Source organism: Clavelina lepadiformis, chromosome 3 (genome assembly GCF_947623445.1).
Source record: "Clavelina lepadiformis chromosome 3, kaClaLepa1.1, whole genome shotgun sequence".
Taxonomy (NCBI): domain Eukaryota; kingdom Metazoa; phylum Chordata; class Ascidiacea; order Aplousobranchia; family Clavelinidae; genus Clavelina; species Clavelina lepadiformis.
Genome location: NC_135242.1, coordinates 21330158 through 21352449, shown reverse-complemented (window position 1 = coordinate 21352449; position 22292 = coordinate 21330158). Strand labels below are relative to the sequence as shown.

Genomic DNA, 22292 nt, shown 5'->3' with positions numbered 1-22292 from the left:
AGCTAACTTACATTCCATTCAATGCTTAAGGTACGTGACAACCGACTTGATTTAATGGCTATTAAACCATTCTGCAACAGTAAAGATTACTTTTATATATAGATGACAAAAATAAGCATATAAACTAAGCTATGTACCGGGTTGGTCAAAGAGCGCGGTGAGATAATTCTCGCATTGATACTGGCCAGTTGTGTACTGCATGTATTTACTCCAGAGACCATTAAAGCCCCAGATGGAATTAAGTAGCGACGAACTGGCAGCTGCACTTGTAACAGCCCACTGGTTCCAAAAGCAAGTCACAACACAAGCCACAGCGGACAGAAAACCAATGCCAAAGGCAGCAATTTGTGTAAGCATTTTGTCCATTAAGCTATACTTATTCTATGATGATAACTTCAACCACAGTGTACTGCAAAACAGAAAAGTGCAAATTAGAGCAGCAGGTCAAATTAAACTATTGAATGTATTGATAGTCGCGAAAATTAAAAAAATCGCCAGCTAATATGAATGCAGGAAGGAACCTTTATGACGTCCCTCGGATATGTTTTCTAAAACAGAGAAATAAAATAAAATTAAAACAGCAATGAAAATGATCAAAATACGCTACTTAAAGGGATATGATGTTAACTTCAATGATAGTTTTTGTTTTGAGTTGAATTCTTGTCTTGATCTGTAGCAGCATTTCTCTATTGCTTTAGTTTATCTTGAGAGAGCTACTGACATGTCTAGATAATTAATACTGTACGAAGAAAAATAAGCAACCATCAGTTGTTGACCTTGAGGATACATAAACCGATACCCTAACCGTATTACCTGAGTGGTTGTCTAAGCAAGGTAACATGCAGTCTGTGTTCAAACAGCTGGTTAAGTACCTTAGTCCTTCGTGTCATGTTTGCTGAATCTAATTTTCCCCACAACTACTTTAAAACGCCATGTGCGACGCTTTGTAAAGTACTTATTTACTTAACGCGGTCCCAGATTTACTTTCGGGCGGATATTGCGTCATGTCTGATAAGAAATATTCCGTGGCGAAGCATAATTCAATCGTAGAATCAAATTTTACCAAAAGAGCTATGTTTAATACAACTGTGATTGACTGATAAAATTCAATAATTTCCGAGATACCCGACTAATTGATGCTTTTGGAAGTATTTAGCAGCATAAACTGAAATACCCTGCTTGGCATAACTGAATTTAGGATTTTAGGAGGATGCGCTTCAGCTTCCAAGGAATAAAACATAACAAATAAAACAACAATGCATTATGACGTTACGATGTACTGTCAACTTATTGGGTGTGAACCTCTGCCCCACATCACTATAACTTACCTGTCTTCGCCCAAAATAGTTGTAGACCCCTGGACTAAACGTTAAAAGTGAGTTATCAAAAGCGCTTGAACGGCAGAATCCGTAGCCCATTTCTGTCTTCCGTTTAAAAGAGCAAAATTAAATAGAAAACCAAGGCTCAGACTCAGAAAGACAATCAAGATATTCGTTCATATACCGCAACTGTTCCCAAAAAGTCCAGCCTGGAATTCATGTACATTATGTCTAGGACGGTAAGTCACGGAAAATAACATATGTTATAGACTTAACAGTAATGTTTCACTGCGTAGCAACGTAACAAATGTTTTCTTTAGTATCTCTTATAGTCTATTTAGCAACACCAAATGTGGAGTATTGACAACTTTTCACCCAGTATAAGAGGTCGCCACCGGCATGCGCGTTTGAGGAAAATTTTTTATCAAGCAGGCCTGTAACACAAAAGTTTTCTCAATGGTTCCAAGCGTTTGTTTATGTGACATATCAACAGCTACGCTCATAAATTTATCGGTCAAGCGTTATTAATTGTCAAAATTTGTCTTGACGCTATTTTGCTTTAGATTAGAGGGTATGGTTTGTGTACTCCAAAAGCTTGCGTCATCGTTTTGAAGTGCCTACGTAATGATATAATCGTCGTCGTGTTTATCAAAGATAACCGGCACCTTGGGCTTTCTGATTTTTGAATTTTCTGCCCGGGGTAACCAAGTCTTTCACCTATACTGTACAGTGTACATATGTAGGACCAAACATGTGTTTGTTAGTGTACAGCACAAAGATTATAAGGCGCCGGAGCAAGGTAAATATGTGGACAGCAGCTGTGTGGATGAATGAGTGGATACACTGTTGTTAATAAAATGATTCCATGGAGTTTTCCCATTTTTACGTATTGATTTATTTCATCAATTTTTATTCCTCTTTAAGTTTCATATGATCCGGAACTGCCCATTTCTCTTTCTAGGAACGCAGTTTGGATTTTTCCCATTTTTTGTAGTTAGGGATTTTCCACCTTTTGTTATTCGTACCAGTTTTTTACTTCAACTAATAAATCAACCATTCCATTACCTAGAAAAGGTTACATGTTTCAAAGGTCAGCTTCTAAACAAAAGCACCTCGTAAATTGTGCTGACGTTTTCAGGTAGGCTACATTCCGTGTTTACCATAAGCAGGTAGTACTTTCCCCAATAAATACATCCCAATATAACTTGGTATATGCCATATTTGCGTCAATATGTTGGTCGTAAAAATTACGGCATTCATAACTTGGTTATGGTAGGAAATCGTAAACGTTCAGTGCATTAAAACAGAAAATAACGCTGACGCCACTCTATTATATTATGATGTCTTATTTGTGATGCAATGTTCCCGTGTTGTTGTTTTTCTGTGATTATTTGTTGCCTTGGTAACCGACGTCACGTGAATTCAAAATTCGTTTGGCGCAAAGGTTTGTAAAAAACTTCTTCGGCTTGTGTAAGGTATCGTTAAACTGTAACTAACATTTTCTCGATACTCGTGGTAGACGGTAAACTATTTTAATCCGGTACCTCTGTTTTGATGGCAATTAAATTTGCGATCCTTCTTTATCACGTGGCATCCATGTGTTTACCGCTAGCTGGCGTCCAAGACTAGGTATTACATCGGTGGCCCACCTCACCAGTCTGAAAAGCGTCAACGATCTGAGACTTTGCCATCAGTCGCATAAACATTATTTCTTCCCCAAACGCTTAAAATGTTCAGAGACAAAGATTAAGGCTATGCTGACATCATTAGCTTTGGATTCCATGCGGTCTGCAGATTTTTTACTTTCAAAACATCGAAAATCTCTATTGCAGCAGCCAATCAGATGAAAGCTATCTAGCATAGAATGGCTGGTTTTGTTTGCTAGCTTCACTGTTTTGGTGGAAAATCATGTTTTAACCATTCCATATAATCATATGCCGTGATCATGCTAAGAAGGTCTGTGAAAAAAGAAAGTGACTATCTTACCTTACGTAAGTCAAGTAGTCTGTTGTTAAAGATAGGTGATTAACTTAAAAGGAAAGGTATGCAAAAAGTTGACATTCGTGATCTAGACTTTAGAGTTAAATTGAAAAATTAGAGTTAGAATATAAAATAGATTTAGATTACTATACGTTCAACTTTTAAGTCAGGTTAACATAAAATGTTGAAAAAATACTTCAAACGTACGATTATTTCGGTGACCTACTTTAATGTTAGTCGTAGCAAGTAAGTGCACAAATGCAAGACGTTGAGATCTGCCCAAAAGCCTTTTGAAAGTGGCTTCGCAAAGGACGTAGGGCCACTAGCTTTTGGTTTCTAAGTATTTTAAGAATCAATCTTAAAATGACTAATCACTAGCTTACAGGAAGCCAGAAGGAAGACTCGGCGAAAATAACATAACTTTAATTGTGACGTTTACCTCTTTTGATGTCATAATTATGAATGCTTCCTGATCAAAGAGGCGGCCATGCGTGTCTGATTCAGTTGTGAACATATGCGCCATACCGGAAACAAGCAGCTTAAACTCGTTTTTATTCACCAGGGACCCTCAGTTTGGAACCAGTGGAAGGAAAATAGCATTACTTGGGCGACAAAGACCGAATCATTGAAAACAGGTGTTAGTAGTTATTACTGTAGGCAGGTACGTTATGTTAATTACCATTTGGGCTTTGACGTTTGACTCTGTTTATGGGGCCATGTTATAAAACTGTTTATCAACTGCGTAAATACAGTAGTTACATGATCTAAGAGACAGCGTGATAGCTACTGATGTACAGTATACAGCAACGGTTGCATTTAGCTCGAGTGTGGCAGAGCTGGTACCAAAACTGGCAATAGCTGGAAAGTTTCAAGGCGTAGCACTTGCCACCCTGCTTAATACCGAACTACCCTAGTCGTAAAAATAAACACAAAATTGTTTTTTTGTGTTCAGGCAGAAATCAAGTATTCATTTGCTTTCAACGTTTCTGCATAAAAATTGACAAAGTTTAGAAAATATTTTGATGTCTTTATGTCGTCACAAACAATAACTTCTATTAGGCTACCATAATGGACGGCTCCGTGCTATTACCAGGTCACGGGGGGTTCACAATAGTAAAAGCGTGCCGTTTAGATTTTACTTTAATATCAGAATAATGGTAAAATTCTCCACATATTGCACGGTTGAAACGAGCAATACCGCAAGCGAATAAACGTTGAATATTTCATTCTTTTGATATTATCTTTATGGGAACCACCAGCAGAAGTAGCCTTTAAGTAGGTAAATGAAAATTCCAAACTCAACAGGTTTAATAAGCCTAAACCATTCCAATGCCGGCGCTTGTATATCACTGTTGGGTGTGTGGTAGCCTAAACTCAGCCCAGTAATGGTATTCAGGGATATGCCAAATCTATTCATAATATATCTTTCCTGAAATTTTGATGGTATGCAAAAGGATTTTTTGAAGTTTGAGAAATTGATAATATGTTGCCGGAATTTGTGTAAATTTTGTATGCGACCGCTATATGTAGACCCAGTTAGAATTGGGTAGAACTACCAGTTGAAATAAAACACTTGACAGCAGTGGTATGAGTAGCTCTACAACTCATGTTGTTAAAAATGCGAATTCCATCACTGATTCAGCCCAAGCTTTTGCGGAAATGATGGGTCGTTTTGAAAACAATGGCGATTAAAGATGCTGTTCGCAGAAATACACTAGTTAAGGAAACCGCGTAGCTTACATATATCCAAACTGGAATAATGTAAAACATTTACATAAAAAATTGCATCGCAGAAATAGAAATTTGTGGAAAATTTCGAGAATTGGGTTTATACTTGAGAATAGTAATAAACAAAAGTTATGTGCTGGGCGCATCTTTCACTCATTTATTGCCTTGTCCAGCTTTGTTCTTATTAAGTTGTAGCGTTATGCATACTCTAAATCTTTTTGTTTTTGGCTGTGGCGACGAACAGCAGGATAGTCCCAATCGTGTAAGCTCTTTGTTTTTTATAAATAGCGTGTCAGTATATCTGCACTTGTTGTGTTCATTGCAAACATTGTAGGAAAACTAAAATAAAAGAAAATACGAAAACTGTGTAGACCTACAGTAATTAGACTTTTTATTACCAGTACGTGGCAATTCCGGTGTTGGTATTAAAGTGGATGCCCTGTTTAAGTTTATTACAGCAACAGGCACGACGCAAACCGCGTTATACCACATGACGAACTTTGGTCACCTTAAACGGCATGTAAATTAGTGAGCAGTGGCCCTTTAGAAGGTTTGCTACAGACCTTGTAGGCCTAAACCACAAAGGTGAACTGTGTTTGAAAAGCATGGATTATAAATCAGCAGACAGCATAGGGAAAGCATAAAGGCTGATTGCAAGCGAGGTTGGACGACTGCAGATTGCGCCATAGTCAGCACTTGGCTATTTCCGAACAATACGACACAAATTTCTACAATAGAAAAAGCGACGATTTGGCCTTATAGTCATAGAAGTAGATAGTAGATGGTGAGGCCATAAAGGTAGATGGTGATGCTAAATTATACCTTATAAAGACACAAATTGTTGCTGAAACTTTATACTTTCTTTAAAACGAAATTAATCCGTTGAAAACAGATTTTCGTTTCGTTACTAAAGTTTTTATTATAACATGAGCTAACGCACGTTTATTGACGCAATGGCACTACTCCCACTTCTTTCCGCGTGGCTCCGCTATGTCACGCAGAAAAAACGTCACAGGCTCGCATAGCATATAGTCAATGCTGTGAAATTCAGGAAGTAAAGATTATATTGGCGTTCACATCAATCGTGAAATGTTGCAATAATCTGCCAGCATCATATAAGGAAATAAAAAGTGCTTGCCCAGCATATAAGTTTTTAGTATAGTCCGTTGGCACGGCGGAAACAAACGAACAGGCAAGAAATTTAGCAGTTGGCAACTGTCATTCTGTGCCACTGATAATTTCAGTTGCCTGATCAAAAAATTTAAAGAAAGGCTTTTTTCCAGTCGTTTATCATTCTAAGACAAATTTTCGTTATTTGGTCAATGTTATTGCGTAAACGCAATTGCTATAGTTGTTAGGATATCTGGAAAGTGGTACCAAAGACCGGTATAAATGTAGCCCGGTCTGGATGGCCTCATCAGCCGCAGAATGAAGTTCTAAAGAAAAAAAGTTTTCACAAAAAAGGGAAATTTTTAACTGTGCGGGGTTAGGTTTCTTTTAACGTAAGTATGATAAGTTGGCTTCAAGTTAATGTGCGGCGTAAAGTTGGCTGCGTGTAACTTTTTCATTTTTTATTTTCTTATTGGCGAAAGAAATCGGTTACCTGTTACTAGTACACTTACATCCGCGAAAGAAGTTGGTTACCCAACCATAAGTTGTTAGTGTCTCACTTGACCATTAGTTGAAAAAGTAAACAAGCAACAGGTAATCAAATTTATGGCGGTTAGCAGTTACTTGCAGATGATGAGCCTTTAGAACGTTGCATTATGTGCATTGTTGGCTATATACGTTGTATAACTTTCTAATTGGTTTTCCTTAACTTCGATCATTTTGTGACTTTGCAGGTAACCAATAGTCACAGCGCGACCTTTTGAAGTAAAGGAAGTTCCCATGAGTTGTTGCTGTTGCATAGTTTACCAATTGAATGCCATTTGATGTAATACACACGGCAAGCTTATAGAATAGAGCGGGAAAGTTATAGCAGCCTACTTGGTGATCTAAGACAGTGACTTAGAATCTAACTCACTGTTTTGGTACCCTGTCGTGCGTTATTTTGGCAGTTAACTGAGTTAGTGTACGAACAAACAGGCAGAAAGCTTTACTCATGACAGTACTTGTGAACCATAAACACGTGCGAATCACACTTCTGGCATTTGGCCATGTGAGCTTCCAGCAAGATTAGCACGTCATAAACATGAATAATTGTCAGTCGTGCGCATACAAGTGTGTTTGCCGAAAAAGAACGCAGCAGGAAAAGTACCATGACAGAAAATGACTTCATGTGCGCAAACTAAACGTGATTCCAAGTTAACAAGGCGATCTGTCATGACTCAAGAACATAATTTTGTCGCGTCTGCTCAGCTGATATGTCTATTATGATGCTATTACGCACGTTTCGTGTGCAACGATATTTGATGAATTGGCAAAGCGTGTCAGAGTGTGTACAGATTTAAAATCTCTTTGATTTGGATATTCAGAGATAGTTGATAAACAAAGAATGGACCAGTTATGATGACTTGGCAATTCAAGAAACAAGGAATTTAGTTTGTCTGATAGTAATACAAGGGAATCATATCTGTCGCATAACAACTTATCACGTGATAGTTGAGGTGTGGTTAACATGCGGATTACGTCAGTGTTGCGGATGACGCAACTCAAGACGACTCTGACGACTCTCAAGTTAAGTTTTATTACATGTGCAAAGTTGGCTAGTTATGCGATAGACATTGTTCTCTATATACCATTCAAGTATACCAAATCGAGTTTAGCCTCTGGTTTTATAAGTTATACTGCACTTCTAGCGGTTCGAAAACATGTAAAACGAATATACTTGAATGGACTAAAAGAATACTGCAGATTGTCGAATGCGTGGCCCTTACAGTTACGGCCCGCGTATAGCTTTTATCAGCGTTCTGTTATTTTGATTAGGAATGTATACTGCATAGGCTCTACAGTTAATGAACGTCTGTCGTAGGTATAAGAAACATTTGGAGTCGTACGTCACTGTAAAATCAAGCACAATTGCTTAAAACCCGAAATGTCTTTTCTCTATTTCAGATACAACTGTATCGGAAAAGAGTGTATATTTATAGGTTATACATCCGTAGTTATTTAATAAATCAATCATGGGAAATTGTGGTGGTAAACGGGAGATTAGGCTCGTGATTATCGGTTTGGATTTAGCAGGAAAAACGTCTGTTCTGAACAAGATGCGGTTTAACGAAGCCGGCTCCACGACACCAACAGTCGGTTTTAATTTTGAAACGGTCCGATACAAGAACATCGACGTAAACATTTGGGACACTGGCGGCCAAGACAAGATTAGGGATTTGTGGAAGCACTACTATGAAGAGGTGAGGCTGGCAACCTGCTTTACGCCATTATCCAATTTATTTAGCTCGTGTTTACTACATAGGAAAACGATTTCATATACGTGACGTAGGGCAAGTACACAATTTCTCCTGCATGTCGAAGACGGGTCGACCGAGGAAGACGTGTAATTGTTCCACGCGCATCCGCAACCAGTCATTTATGTCATATGTTTTAGGTTGACGGCGTGCTTTATGTGGTCGACTCGACAGATGACCAAAGAATAGACGAAGCAAAAGAAGCCTTGCACCGGGCACTACGCGACATCAACCTACAGAACGCTTTCCTATGCGTGCTGGCAAACAAACGTGACTTGGCGGACAAATGCATGTCGGTTGATGACATCAAGAACAGATTGCAACTTAGCACGTTCCCCGAAAATCGAAAGTGGGCCCTAAAAGAAGTAAGCGCCCTGGAGGGTACTGGACTTGACAGCGTTTTGCAGTGGGTGGCTGCGCAAAAAAAGAAATAACAAATGAAGTTGGGAATTAAGAATGATTTTGAGGAGCTTTTACTTTCAAACATTAGCATGTCTTACGTGCCTTTATTTTTCTCAAAGCGGCATGTGCCTCAAACCTGATCGTACCGGACTTGAACTGAACGTGGGCAAATTAAATTTGACGAAATGCTTTTTTTGTTGATTTCTCAGCAAACACTTTTTAGTTTTCATTCCGAAATCTTTGACCAAACATTGCAGAAAGAACCGTTAACTGTGTGAGATTCACATTTCGTAACCTTCACTGTTTTTGCTTTTTAATGGCAAGTATAGAGACTTAAATACTTTATTTAGCCCAGCATTACATTCTTGCATGTTCTTTGTATACTCCTGTATTGCGTAACTTCACTTTACTGCGTATTTTAGGCGATTACTTCATATTTATTTTTGCTCTGCAACATCATGTTTCTCTTATTGTTGTTACGTAACATAGGAATGAACACGTGACTGGCGCCTTGCTAAGAATGTGCATATTGTATATTAACTTTGTATCACGCCAATCTTGCCTTTATTGATTAGCTTTTCCATTCCTTTTACTTTTTTAATAGAATCCCCTTTCGCGTGATCAAAGTCGTATTTCATGATAATCGAGGAGTGAGTTAGTGAAGTTACCGCGACCTTCGAGCTTGTGTCGCTATTGCTGTAGGGAAATCGCCAAATGTTAAATTTCCTTTCACGAACCCAAAAGGAAACAATCTATCTTGTATGTACAGTCAAACTGACGTCAATATATTTGCTGTAAACATATTTCTCCGCTTCGTAAACTTTTCCATTCCTATGAGACCTGCTGGAAATTTTGATTTCGCATTCACAATTACTGTACACGAAAGCTCTTGGTAACGTAAACCAACAAGCGCAGTCCAAACCGCCTCATCTGAAACTGTTGCGATCTTACATAAGCCATGCAGTATGAACCTATATGGTCATGTACAAGTAGTACTGTCGATGGCAGATTTAAAACCACACACAGGTGCAATGCATGTCGTTGTACATTCGTATTTGACGCACAGTCGGTGTAAAGCCAGAAGAAGGTCGTTAGATACGTCATACGGGAAAAAACAAACGACATATTACTGCGCGACAATTAGTTTTAAAGATAATGACGTTTGAAGGCGACCGCCACCAAAGCACGCACCACCAAACACTAGGAGAGAGCGGTGAGCTGAGAAAAAAGACTAACTCACGGAAGTGTGACGGAAGAAAAAAATGCCAAGTTATGAGAGACCTTCAAAAATTGATTTGACACAGACCAACCGGGTCAAAAATGCAAAGCAGTCTGCAGAAATAATGTTTATGAAGCGATTTAAATTTGTACACGAATGTATTCGTTGAGAAAAATAGTGGACAAATTCATTTCGTTTCCACTGCGAATAAATTAACCGCTATCTTATCAAGAAAGTAGCCCGGAATATGTACACATAGAAAAAGCAAGGTATATGCGTCGGTAGCCTACTCACCGGCTACGCTTACTAGTACATCTACTATTGCACAGAATTGTGGAGAAAATATCGGGCCGAAAGCACGGTTTGTATGGCACGCAGAAAGGGATTGGTATAATGCTTTCAGCAATTCATCATGCTTGTAAAGTCGAAAGCAAGATTTAAGGTGATTATTTTTCATGGCGCTTCTTGCAATAACAACAATATATCTTCAGCTACGGACGTAAACATTGATACTCTCTTACACCATGAATAATTCTTTGCTTTGTAAAAAGCGGGAGAAGTGATTTCATATTGTTCGAAAAACAAGGGGAAATTGCATTTTAAAAGCAACTTTTTGCCATTACACTTTGTAACGAGTATTTGAAAAAGACATATAGTCATATACTATGTACTAGCTTGTTTCAATAGCACCTTAAAAACTACAAGAGCAACACAGTATTTTAAACACATTTTAAACGTCTATACAGGGACTTTAAGGCGCTCTTAAAACATCCTCTTAGCAACGTTCTATTCACGTGCTAGTGACAGAACACTTGGTTCAAGATTGGCAAAATAAAAAGACATCTCGTCGCTTGCAATTAACAAGCCGATTAAAACATGGTGGCAGCTCAAAAAAATGAGGGAATTCGCACTCCAGTGCCGACGTGATTTGCAAAAAAAATAAAGATTTGGTCCATTTGTTTCCAGAGGGGATTTTCTTGTAGAGATTAAGGCACGCATTTTCGATCTAGGAAGTCTACATGCGGCGATTCCATGCGGGCGCAGTGGTAGATCTGCTCGCGCCGCTAGATGGAGCGCTTAGGCTAGGAAAGTCATCCATGCTGTTTGTGTCGACCTGTCAATGGAAGAAGTTAAGCACTTTGCACGCAATGGGGTTCCTAAGACATACAAAATTTTGCAGAAGATGATTTGAAACGGGATACTTACAGACTGATGCCATGGTGCATCCCGAACCACAAATGGGTGAGACTGCTGACCATGCGAGCGTGACCGATCATCTGGGCGTGACGAATGATTATACTTTCTATTTTCTTCTTGTTCTACGATGTCTTGCATCTTAAGACACGAAGTGTAACGTAAAGAAATCAAGCATAACAACACACATACAGTGTGCATGGTTCAGTATATTTTGTTAAATTTAAAAATAAAGCGAAACATAACGGCAATAAATTCAAAATACGCAACAGCTTGTACCGAATTATTTATTCGTGACATTTTTTGACATTAAACGGAATTTTGAGCCTAAGTCAACTTACATATTCCTCCTCAAGATTGAGAACATGTTCAACACATTCCTCCACCCTATCTTGAGGTCCAGTGACAGTGACAATATCCTTGTCTTTAGGAAATCGTATATCAACCTGTGAGTAATTCAAAAACAATGTTAACTTGCTGTTAACTAATGGTAAGTGCAGGCAGCAGATGACCAAAAGCACTTTCCCTTGTAGAACGAAAACGCTCGCTATTTATTCTTTGCATGGTGAGGCTTTACGATACCTGGGTGATGAAACAAAGGGTAATACTTACGCCATAATCTTCCATAATTTTGCGAATTGCTTTTCCCTTCGTCCCGATAAGTCTCGGATGAACTCTTCTATCGATGTGCATGTCTTGGCTGATGTGCGATGCGAGCTCGTTGACGATGGCCATGATCTCTTGCTTGGCTGCTTCCGTGTTCCTCTCGTAACCGACGATTTTAATTTGGTCCTGGAAGTAAAGAACATTGTTGTTGTTCGTTGCTGAAAACGGCACGAGCGAGCACTTTTAAACATCATGAAACAAGTCAAGCTTATTGCGTTGTTACTGTGCATTGTATTTCAGGGTTAGGAATTAGCTGATTGTTTTATTAACAGAGCTACTTTCATAGACATCCTACCCTGTTCGGATCTTCTCGATCAGGAAACTGGATGTTGACTTCATTCTTTATTCTGATCTTCGTGATAGTGGCACCACGACGACCGATAATTTGCGGATGATAAAGATTGGGAACTTCGATTGTCAGTGCAAAGTTCCTCAAAACCTGAAGTTTATTTAACAAGTAAGTTAATCACTAAAAATACTAAACTGATTTATTCAATAAAAATACATGCGTCATAAAACTATTGATTCTTGAAATCAGGTGTCAAAATATATTGCAGGCCGATAAAGATGCTCCACTCACTCTATCTTCCTCGTCCTTTTCAATTTCACCCACGCGCTCCATCAAACCTTCCTTGGCCCGAGTGAGCTTATCAGCTGTTCCAGTGATCTGAATGACAAGACATAGTAATTCTACTAAACTCTTCAGCAAAATGAAAACTAGTGCAAAGCTTAAACTTACAGTGATTATGTCGCTGTTTTTATCAGCGGGCGGAATTCCGATGTTGACGTCAAACTCCTCCATGAGTTTGCGAACTCCTGACCCTTTCTGCCCGATGATGTAGCGATGAAACTTGTACGGTACCGAAACTTCTTCTACCTGCGGCACTAATGCCTGGAAGAGGCAAAAAAACAAAAATACTCGTTAAAAAATTCTTAAAAAATTCATGTGTTGATGCCGGCAAATGAAATCACCTCCAAAGCCTCTTTGGCCTCCTGGCATCGATCTTTGTGTCCGGTGATGAGGATAATATTCTTGGCATCCTCATCCTCTACACCATTCTGCATGGGTTCATTGCCATTTTGTGGGGCTGAAAAATTAAATAAAATTGTTTTCCCGGCACTATTTAAACCTACAGTAGTAAACGATCTCGAAAGAAGATAAAATTAAAAAATGGAAATCCCTTTTTACCACTTTTCGAGTTCTTGCGCCTTATAAAGTTGTTCTTTGATGGATCTCTTTCTGACAAAATATTTGAAGTCTTTAAACTATGTTTACAGACATTTCATCTACTGACTAATTCCAGGCTATTCATTAGAGCATAACTTGGTTAAATCTGATGACGTTCTAGAGCAGAAAGTTCTTACACTGCACTTGCATTAGTAGTAGAAGCTAACTGAAGCAACCAGCAATAATGCGTTGATTTTGCTGGAGCTACCTACTTCTTAAAAAAATCTGGAACGTCTACCTTTGCAAGCTACATTAGTAGCATCAATGCAAGCTTATTTCAATCAATGCTACATAGTACATAGCGACAAAACTGGTGAGAAAATCTAGTGTTTGTTTAGTAAGAGAACTACAATTGTTACTACGTACTGTTTAGTGTAAATCTACAATTTAATGATGTCACTGTCAATAAATAATCTTCATTGGCAATCAAGAATTTCTATAACAAAACTACAACGGGCTATTTAATGGCTAATTATTGACTAGTTAAACTAGGTTAACAGTTAACTTACCATTTTGGTTTCCTCTATCCGGAAACTTGACCTGGATATTTAACTCGCCTGTAACAAGCTGGATATTTTTGCCCTTCATACCGATCACTGTGCGATGGTATTTCTCGTCGATGACACACTTAATGGTGACCTGGTTATTCTGAAAAGAAAATGTCACCGAGATGTTTATAAGATATTTGTTTTTCTATGAAAATTTTTAAAGCAGTTTTAAAAGTAAACGTCAAAATAACATCAAACAAATTTGATCAATTAAACGTGCTCAGAACCTTACAATGTTAATGGAGAATTATGAGTTTGTGAAAATCTCACCAAGTCATCAACGATCTCAGCAAGACGAGTCTTTGCTCCCTGGACACATTCCGAAGGTCCTTTTATTCTCACCACGGCAGATTGTTCTCCAACTCTCGGGAAGGACACTGCAACTCCACCAAACTCATCTGCGATGTCGCGTAGGACGGCTGCACGTCTTGCGACAAAGTGTTTGTGCCACTTTGGATCAATTTCCATTTCAATCTCTGTTACATTTTCCTGTCAAAAAATCTTCTGTAAGACGGAAAATCCAGTAAAATTTCTTATTATCGTACCTGGTTTGTTATCATATCAATCAGCGCGTAACACAAAACGCACAATCAAACTTAAAATAACATTTCCTTTCGTCATGAAAAATCAATAATCTCAGCAATTCACCATTTTCTTTATCCTCTCTGTTAGGATCTTCTGAGCTTGTTCGACTTCCTCCTTCCTTCCGATGAGGACAATCGCCTCCTTATCGTTATCATTGGCTGCTGGGAAGATGATGCGAGCTCCTGTCTCATCACGCACCTAACAAACAGGATACAAATGGATGAAATTGTTGGAAGAGAAATCCAAGCTTTTATACGGAGACTGATAACACAAAAGCAACCTGATTTAGAGAATGATTTTCCGAAGACACCAACCTTTTTAATGGTTGCTCCTCCTCTTCCAATTAGGAAGCGATGAAGCTCTGGCTTGCACTTCACCTCCTGTGTGTAGCTGGCAAGCTCCTGCAGAAGGGGGAATAATTAACTTAACAATATTCTTTCCTGACACAATACATAACCGAGAAAACCTTGATTTCAAAAGTTCAAAAAGATAAATGCTATCTCAAAGATCTAAGAAGGAATATTACCATGTAACATTTATTCCTGAAATAGATTCAAACCCATACTGATTTGACAGAAATAATCAACACATTTGGTGTTACAACTACAACACTATACCTTAGTCTTATGGTATTTGGGATAATTTCTACAATGACATTACCCAAGTCTAAATTCCAATGTTTGACCAATGAGACATGAATTATGAGATTTTTACCTTCTGCTTTGCAATTTGCAGAAGTTGAGTTTTTGCCTTCTTTACATCATCCGGAGGCCCTCTAATGGTAACGGTATTACTTCCGGAAGAATCAGTCGGGAAGTGGATCTGCACGCCGCCGCATTCATCCATGACAGATCGGATCAAACGACCCTTCGCTCCGATCAACGAGTTGTGGAGTTTGGATTCAATCGAAAGAGATTCTTCAACAATGTTGGCCTTGAATAAAATGAAACTTTGAGAAGCTTGAACAGCAACAAACTGACACTTACATTTTAGACTTGATTGTCCGGCTAATGTTTGAAGTATACAATCACCTTTTTAATGCCATATGATAGAGCGAGTTATATGAATCAGTCAGAAAATACTTCAATTTAGAAAAAGATGTTTCTTATTCAACCAGAATCTTATTCTGTGCCATGTCAAGATACAGACCTGCTCTCTCTCTATTTCACGGATGAGTTTTCTCGCCTTTTCACAATCCGCTTTCTTCCCAATGATGGTGATCACCTCACTATCGGAATTCTCGGTGGGAAGCTCAATCTAAAAACAAGGACAACAAAATAAAAATACGCTCCAATAACTTTAAATAAAATTATATTTGTGTGGTAAATAAATTAAAACTAATTCAATAAACCTTAAATTAACTGCTTTGACATACATACAATAATGTATAGCGGGTTTCATCATCTATAAGAGCATGACAATTGACAACATACTTCAATCTGATTAAAGCTAGGCGAACCTGAGTGTTGGTTTCCTCCCTGATCTTGCGGATGTTGCTGCCTCCTTTGCCAATCACATTCTTGTGATACTGTTTGAAAATTGGAACTTCAATTCTGTAATTCTTTTCAATCTGTTAAAGACGTAACAAAAAATAAAATAATTTGAAAATGTTTGGCAAGAAAGCTTGTATCAGGATATGCAGCAAATAATAAATGAGGGTTATTGTCACGTACCAAGTCATCGTTCATGTGTTTGAGGTATTTGTAACATTTATCTACTTCGTTCTTTGGTCCACGGAGATTGACAACATCACTTTTCAAACTGGCATCAGGGAAGCTTATGTTAACCTGAAACAAGTTACAATATTCGATGCAGGAGTTACGTATATGTGTTTGGCTTAATGTCATTCTTACTATGGTAGGGAGTGTCGGTGATGCTAAAAAAAAATTGTTTACCTCAGGAAAACGTTCACGAATTACACGAATATTTTCTCCTTTTTGTCCAATGATGTTTTTATGGAATCGATGTTCGATCAACACATCTTTTGACCTTTCATTTTCCTTTAAAAATAAAACATTACTACCGTATTACAAACATCTAGTATCTGGATTAGCTATGGTTGCAGCGTAAACAAAAATTTAAAAAATAAGATTTAAAAAATCAGATTTGTCTATTGAAATTTTGTCACAGTTGACTCACCATTCTCTTTATCATTTGACCAAGTTGCTTCTTGACCTCCTGGACACCTTCTGGGTCACCTTCGATGCGAATCAAAGAGCTGTTGTCGGTGTCGGAAGGAATTCGAATGTTGACCTATGTAGGAATGTATCCTTGATACTACTACAACAGTGCCAAACTGTACTAAATTGTTTGTAAATGGAGGAATTTCATAAGAGATTTCATCGCGTGTTTGATGATAAAACTAACCTTGTATTGGTCCCGCAGTTTGTTGATGCTTTGTCCACCTTTCCCAATAATGTTGCGATGATATTTGGGATCGACGTTCAATTCAGTATAATCCATTCGAGATTTCTGTTAAAAACAGCGATTGGATTTTACAGAGCTGTTTCATATGATGACACAAGCGTTTGCGATGACAACGTTTGGTGCTGTGTTTTAAATGTTACTAAAACCTTTAAAAAATAATCAAATGTCCTTTGAATTTTGACAGAAGTTGCAATCTTACCAGTTCTTTTACTTCCTTTTCAAGAAGTTGCTGAGCCTGGTCCACTTCCGATGGTGGGCCTTCTATCACAATCTTGCTCTCCTCATCTCGAAATTCAACGTTCACCTGAAGGCAAGAATAATTGATAGTTATGTTAATTATATTGGTTGGTAAGCAGCGTTGGTATTGAAAATACGTAACTATAAGCCTTTTGAGAAAATTTTGCTTTTTATTAAGTAAATTCAAGTGAGTTTTAGCTTACATTAGGTAAGTTTGCCGTGATATTTCTGATATTTGCCCCCTTCTTGCCAATAATAAAGCGATGCAGCCACACGTCAGCCATAACTTCACGATTGACAACACTGTTCGCCTGGATTTAAAGAAAATGGTTACAAATTATGTACTACAGCACCACTAAGGAAATACCACAAATATTCAATCCTGTTACAATGCCGCTGACCTGGATACATATAACAGCACTGTTAAAGAAAATTTATGCACCAAATCAATCAAGTCTGTATACCTTAGCATAAACTGTCGTGAGGGCCTGTCCCAGTTTTTCCGGTTCGCCTCTCAATGTCACCGTCTCAGACAACGAATCACTCGGCGGTAGTTCAACTGAGACTTCTGTTTCGGCGAGGATGTCCTGTTGCGAAGAAATGTTAGCAAATCGTTGCAGGTGGTTTGTATGTTTACTGCGCATCAGCTGCTTACCTGCAGGGTCTGTCCACGTGGTCCAATGATGTACTTATGTTGGGATTTCATGATCTCGACCGCAATTGTCTTGCAATTACGACTCTGCCACAAAAAAAAAACACATTAAAACATGAGATAAACTAGAAATGACTTAAGCAGTTGCATTAATAATTCATTGACAAGTGTTCTAAGAACATTCAACAAAGCATGAAATTCACCTTCCTGTTGTAAATGGCCATGATCTTTGCCACTGCAGCATTGACACCGTCCTTCTCACCGGCGACCACAATCTCGTTCTTTGGCACACTTGGAGGTGGAATATGAATACGAACTCCATGCTCCTGAATATATTGACGGCATTATATCATGACAATCATAATTTATTAATCATACAAATTTCACAATTTTCTACTAAATGGTACTGTAGTTTATGACACATGTTTTAGATCGATAGTATTTTCACTGACCTTTGCAATCTGGTTAGAAGTTTCACTACGTGGCCCACTTACAAACGGATGATACATTTTCTCAATTTGAAGACGTTCCATGGCTAACTTTGCCTATAAAGATACGTTTATCTCTGACCAAATTCTTTCAGATAATTTCATATTAGTCATTATAGTGTTGTGGGATGATATTAAAAAACTACAAGAAATTACATAAACCTATAAATCATTTCGTTAACAAGTCAATAACCACTCAATACTGTTAAATATAACGTGAAATGACAGTACTGTACCACTTTATCTACCTGTTCATCCGATATCAGTTGGATCTCATGCTTTGCCTTGTGAATTCCTTCCTGGGTTCCAACGATGTTAATGGCAGTATTCTGGTCCTCCGATCTCGGAATGTTTATCTTGGTCGCTGTTTCAAGCTCAAGCTTTTGGAGCCGGCTACCAGATTTACCTAAGATGACACGGTGGTGATCTTTCGGGATGTTGATTGTTATGCGAGCCTAAAGTATGAGACATGGAAAAAATCCGAGTTATGCCCACTAGCTGCATGTACAGATCATCACACAATAAAATATAAAAATATCAACATTTATATCTTGTAAGGAAATACTTTATTTACATTTGTCAAATATACTAAACACAATTAAAGTACCAAAATGTTAATAACGCTGAAAAAACATAAGTGCCAACAAGAAATGTGTACCTGTGTCTGAAGTCGATTAAAAATCTCTCTTCGTGCCTTCAAAACGTTGTCTGCTCTTCCAGAAACCAAGAGTGCAAGAGAACCATCCCGGCACGTCGAGATTTCGATCTGGGTGTCGGTCATTTTCATGATGTCCATGCACGCCTTGCTTTGATCTTTCTGAGCTTGTCCGAAGTCTGTTTGTTTGTAGGCTCGCTCCTCCATGGGGATGTGAAAAATCTACAATGATTGGTAAAAAAACGTAATAAATTCATACTTGACACAAAATCTTAACATAGGTTAACACCAAAAATATTTTTAGCTTTCGAAACTCCAAAAGATTTTAGTTGGGTACAGTCCTACCTGGGTAACCACAGATGATTTGATCCGTTGTATCTTGGGGTTGAGCCATTCATTCTCAGCAGAAGTTGTGGCGATGCCAGCGGCATTACCACCATCAGAAAGTGGGGGAAACGCTTCAGAGTAGGTTGGGGCAGCACCAGAGTCGCTAGAGCCCACGTCGTTCACTGAAATGGAAAGAACTCTGTTTATAAAGTGATGACTACCCACATACGATACATAGTATCTCAATAAAAGGTGGTTTGTGATGGATGGTTGTTTAACAATGGTTTAATTACTTGCTTTGAAGAAAATGCAAGACAATGTGATGCTTAACATCAAATGGATATATCTGTATGGTGCCAATACTCAGCACAGCCCGGATATATCATTTTGCAATTTATGTATCAGTTTATGGACTAAATAAAGTGAGAGGATTAATTTCTAAAAAAACACACAATTTAGGTTCAAATGTAAATGCAAGTTACTAACTAGTGTTATGCGCAGTGGCAGAATTCATTGTCAGTATCCGTTCCGTTTTGGCACAGCTGTACTCTAAAAAAGAGGCACAATGACATTTTGTTGTTTTACTAGAAAATTTATACATACTACAAACATTTTTGAAGATGAGCATATATTATTAACATGGTATCAATCCTGAAAACTAAATTCATTCCACACAGACATCGTGAACATTGAACATCAAGCTATTATCTGTCGTACCTAATGTGCACACACACGCACAAGTATGGTTGCAAAATAGGTTGAGTTGAAGTAAATATTATGTAACTTCATCAATCTTCATTTTAACTGACAACTTAGATACTAGGTATGTAAGCTACTGATATCGCACAAACAAATTTACAGTCTTAAACTACCTCGGTTAAAAAAGTTACAGAAACAGATTTATTTAAAGAAATGGCATCTAAGGTAGACTGCTAAATCCCTGAAAAGGCTAACAACTACGCTAATAAAAAAAGCACAAGTTAAGTGCAAAAAAAGTTAATGTGTTGAGCACAGCATTACAGCATTAACACAGCAATGAGACAGACAATCTTTAAATTTAAAAAATCAAACATCTGTCTTTTCACGATCTTTTTATCTCAATGAGCAGAGTGAAAGACAATTTTTTTTTGTGACCAGACAAAATCCCTGGTTAAGGATTTGGAGTGTAACACTTGAAATCAATCAATACACGCAGCGCATCATTACAATGCCATAACTACCATACTACCCACACATGTCACACTCAAGCTGTTTTAAGTGCCGGGCTATAATCAAAACTCCATACTTCTTATTTTAAAATGTTTAAGCACTCCAGTCAATGCCATAGCAATGTTAAAAGCGAGATAGCGTTGTAAGTGTTGGTTTTGTGTCTATTTAAACTTTTAATCTTCCTTGTTGTAAAAACTTGCATTAACTGATCAATGGAAAATATGTGAATCACTCCCATATAACTGAAAGGACATTTTGCAAGACAAAACTTCCAAACACTAAAACACCATTCAGGAATTCACGTCATATTAAGCAAGGAAATTAAATCAACCAATCACTTTGGGCTCTTTAATCATGTGACAGAATGAGCTATCTTAAAGAACAGGGTGGTCACACGATTTAGATGTTATCAACTAGTATGGCAGGGTACATAAAATGGGCCTGGAGCAGAAGCACACAACCAAATGACATCACAATTTGGGCAACAGGGCTCAAGTATACAAATGCATCACGTGGTTATGCAATTCCACACAAGACCCCATAAAACTATGCTCAATGACGGTATTGCAACAATTTTCTCACTGCTACATCTACAGAAACTTAAAACATTTTATGATCCTTGCTGTGTCACATAGAGGTTGAAAAGCACTACATAAGTTACCAAATGATTAGTGCTACAGCATTATACTATATTTGAGATATTCATAATAGTAAAACTTAACAAAGAAAAATCTAAAGTGAATATGGTTAATAAATGTAGGCCAAAGGCTGTAAATAGTTCACATAATTACACAACTACCTCATATTGATCCAACATAATGAAACATATAGGTATATTCAAAACAATGATAATGTAAAACATGAAAATTATCAACAGCTACAAAAAATAACAAAGCTTGGCCTAATTAAGTAGGCTGACAGAAGTTCTATCATGTTTAATAAATAAGCTTACAAGTAACACACAACTGATACTAAATTTGGAATGAAAACCACATGTAGGTCACGCAGCCTGCTGTTAAAGATAGGCGGTTAGGTTAGGAAAATAAATGTGATTTTAGCCATTTAAGGTTTTATTGGAGTTAGATTTAGATTAGAAAGTAGATTTAGATTACTATGTTATAACATCTAAGGGGTCTAGTATACAAGTGCAGAACCAGATGACGTCACAAGTTGAGTAGCTTGGGTCTAGTACGCAAAGGCATTCTGCAATTGTGCATTTGTATACTAGACCCTATTTAAGTTAGGTTAACAAGAAACTGTGAAAATAGCTTGAACGCACCATTTTTTCCGGTGAAATAGTGGTAGCCAATTAATTTTGTCAAATCCAATATATCTATAAGAAAATATATACTTACCAAAGTAACAACAGTGCTATCCAAAAGTCTGTCCGGATTATAGGCTTTTCTTGATAGAATGCAGCTTGATTTTTGAGATAAACCTGCAATTACATACAATAGGTTATCAAAATCTAAAGTTACATAATCACATGAGCATTCCAATTTCCTACGATTCAGCATCAAACAGGTTTTAATGCTGGCTAAGCAACGCTGAATCACTGATCGTGTTATTTAAGTATACGAAATTAGTCGGTTAAGCTTCATTCAACACAATTTACAAGCTGGCAAATAGGTTGCTTGGTGCATTTTTGACTAGTGCTATTCTAAAACAGATTGCGAAACACAGCTTAAACCTTGAGATCAACAAATTTGCCACGTAACACGCAGTCGAAACGTAGTTAAGAAGCTAAGGATTGCCAGTTGTTTTTTAATTTATATATACGCTACTCCTTGTTACCGAAACAAAGTTATTAAAATGCAGCCACGAATAAGTCTAATTTTATTCCAAACTCACCTCAAAAACGAAATAAAGGCAGTAAATTTATGAAGCACGCTAACTTCAAGCTTCTACACGAGTGTGTGTGGAGCTAATGAATGAGTGTCGTGACGTAGTTGCTTCGATACGCTCGAATGATCTTAATACTTCGATTTCCAAATCTGTCGTTTGTGCATCACTTAACTATG

General features: G+C 37.8%; 3 protein-coding genes across 4 annotated transcripts; 2 read left to right on the top strand and 1 right to left on the bottom strand.

Moving 5' to 3' along the window:
- Positions 1–199: 199 nt before the first annotated feature.
- On the top strand, positions 200–7915 carry LOC143448211 (uncharacterized). The gene is made up of 3 exons (XM_076947828.1): positions 200–349; positions 3862–3936; positions 6379–7915. Exons 1-3 carry the CDS (start codon positions 200–202, stop codon positions 6457–6459), a joined length of 306 nt encoding a protein of 101 aa, XP_076803943.1. The 3' UTR covers positions 6460–7915.
- A 145-nt stretch (positions 7916–8060) lies between these two features.
- Positions 8061–9462, top strand: LOC143448210 (ADP-ribosylation factor 4-like). Its single transcript, XM_076947827.1, has 2 exons — positions 8061–8380; positions 8575–9462. Exons 1-2 carry the CDS (start codon positions 8153–8155, stop codon positions 8866–8868), a joined length of 522 nt encoding a protein of 173 aa, XP_076803942.1. The 5' UTR covers positions 8061–8152; the 3' UTR covers positions 8869–9462.
- Positions 9463–9863: 401 nt separating this feature from the next.
- LOC143448209 (vigilin-like) lies at positions 9864–22238 on the bottom strand. Of its 2 annotated transcripts, XM_076947825.1 has the most exons (32): positions 22123–22238; positions 21627–21709; positions 19549–19611; positions 19081–19244; positions 18739–18957; positions 18329–18535; positions 18045–18137; positions 17796–17918; positions 17596–17679; positions 17405–17527; positions 17144–17251; positions 16903–17007; positions 16644–16748; positions 16416–16529; positions 16172–16276; positions 15950–16063; positions 15736–15846; positions 15426–15533; positions 14991–15209; positions 14591–14677; positions 14340–14474; positions 13962–14180; positions 13653–13791; positions 13105–13155; positions 12888–13003; positions 12655–12807; positions 12496–12582; positions 12211–12354; positions 11862–12041; positions 11591–11695; positions 11262–11390; positions 9864–11169 (listed from the first exon to the last, which is right to left on the bottom strand). In XM_076947825.1, the coding sequence occupies exons 3-32, from the start codon at positions 19574–19576 to the stop codon at positions 11071–11073; spliced, it is 3774 nt and encodes a 1257-aa protein (XP_076803940.1). In that variant the 5' UTR covers positions 19577–19611; positions 21627–21709; positions 22123–22238; the 3' UTR covers positions 9864–11070. The 2 variants fall into 2 exon arrangements, with proteins under 2 accessions (XP_076803940.1, XP_076803941.1); XM_076947826.1 differs by lacking the exon at positions 13105–13155 and having other exon boundaries at positions 22123–22236.
- Positions 22239–22292: the final 54 nt, after the last annotated feature.

Excerpts from the sequence above, each read along its gene's own strand:
- LOC143448211 (XM_076947828.1), top strand. The coding sequence starts at position 200 with ATGTATTTACTCCAGAGACCATTAAAGCCCCAGATGGAATTAAGTAGC. Across the intron at positions 350-3,861 it reads TGCCAAAGGCAGCAATTTGT|GGACCCTCAGTTTGGAACCA; the intron begins GTAAGCATTTTG and ends TTTATTCACCAG. Across the intron at positions 3,937-6,378 it reads CCGAATCATTGAAAACAGGT|TTGTTAGGATATCTGGAAAG; the intron begins GTTAGTAGTTAT and ends CAATTGCTATAG.
- LOC143448210 (XM_076947827.1), top strand. The coding sequence starts at position 8,153 with ATGGGAAATTGTGGTGGTAAACGGGAGATTAGGCTCGTGATTATCGGT. Across the intron at positions 8,381-8,574 it reads GGAAGCACTACTATGAAGAG|GTTGACGGCGTGCTTTATGT; the intron begins GTGAGGCTGGCA and ends CATATGTTTTAG.
- LOC143448209 (XM_076947825.1), bottom strand. The coding sequence starts at position 19,576 with ATGAATTCTGCCACTGCGCATAACACTA. Across the intron at positions 18,536-18,738 it reads TTAATCGACTTCAGACACAG|GCTCGCATAACAATCAACAT; the intron begins GTACACATTTCT and ends CTCATACTTTAG. Across the intron at positions 13,156-13,652 it reads GGATAGAGGAAACCAAAATG|AAAGAGATCCATCAAAGAAC; the intron begins GTAAGTTAACTG and ends ATATTTTGTCAG.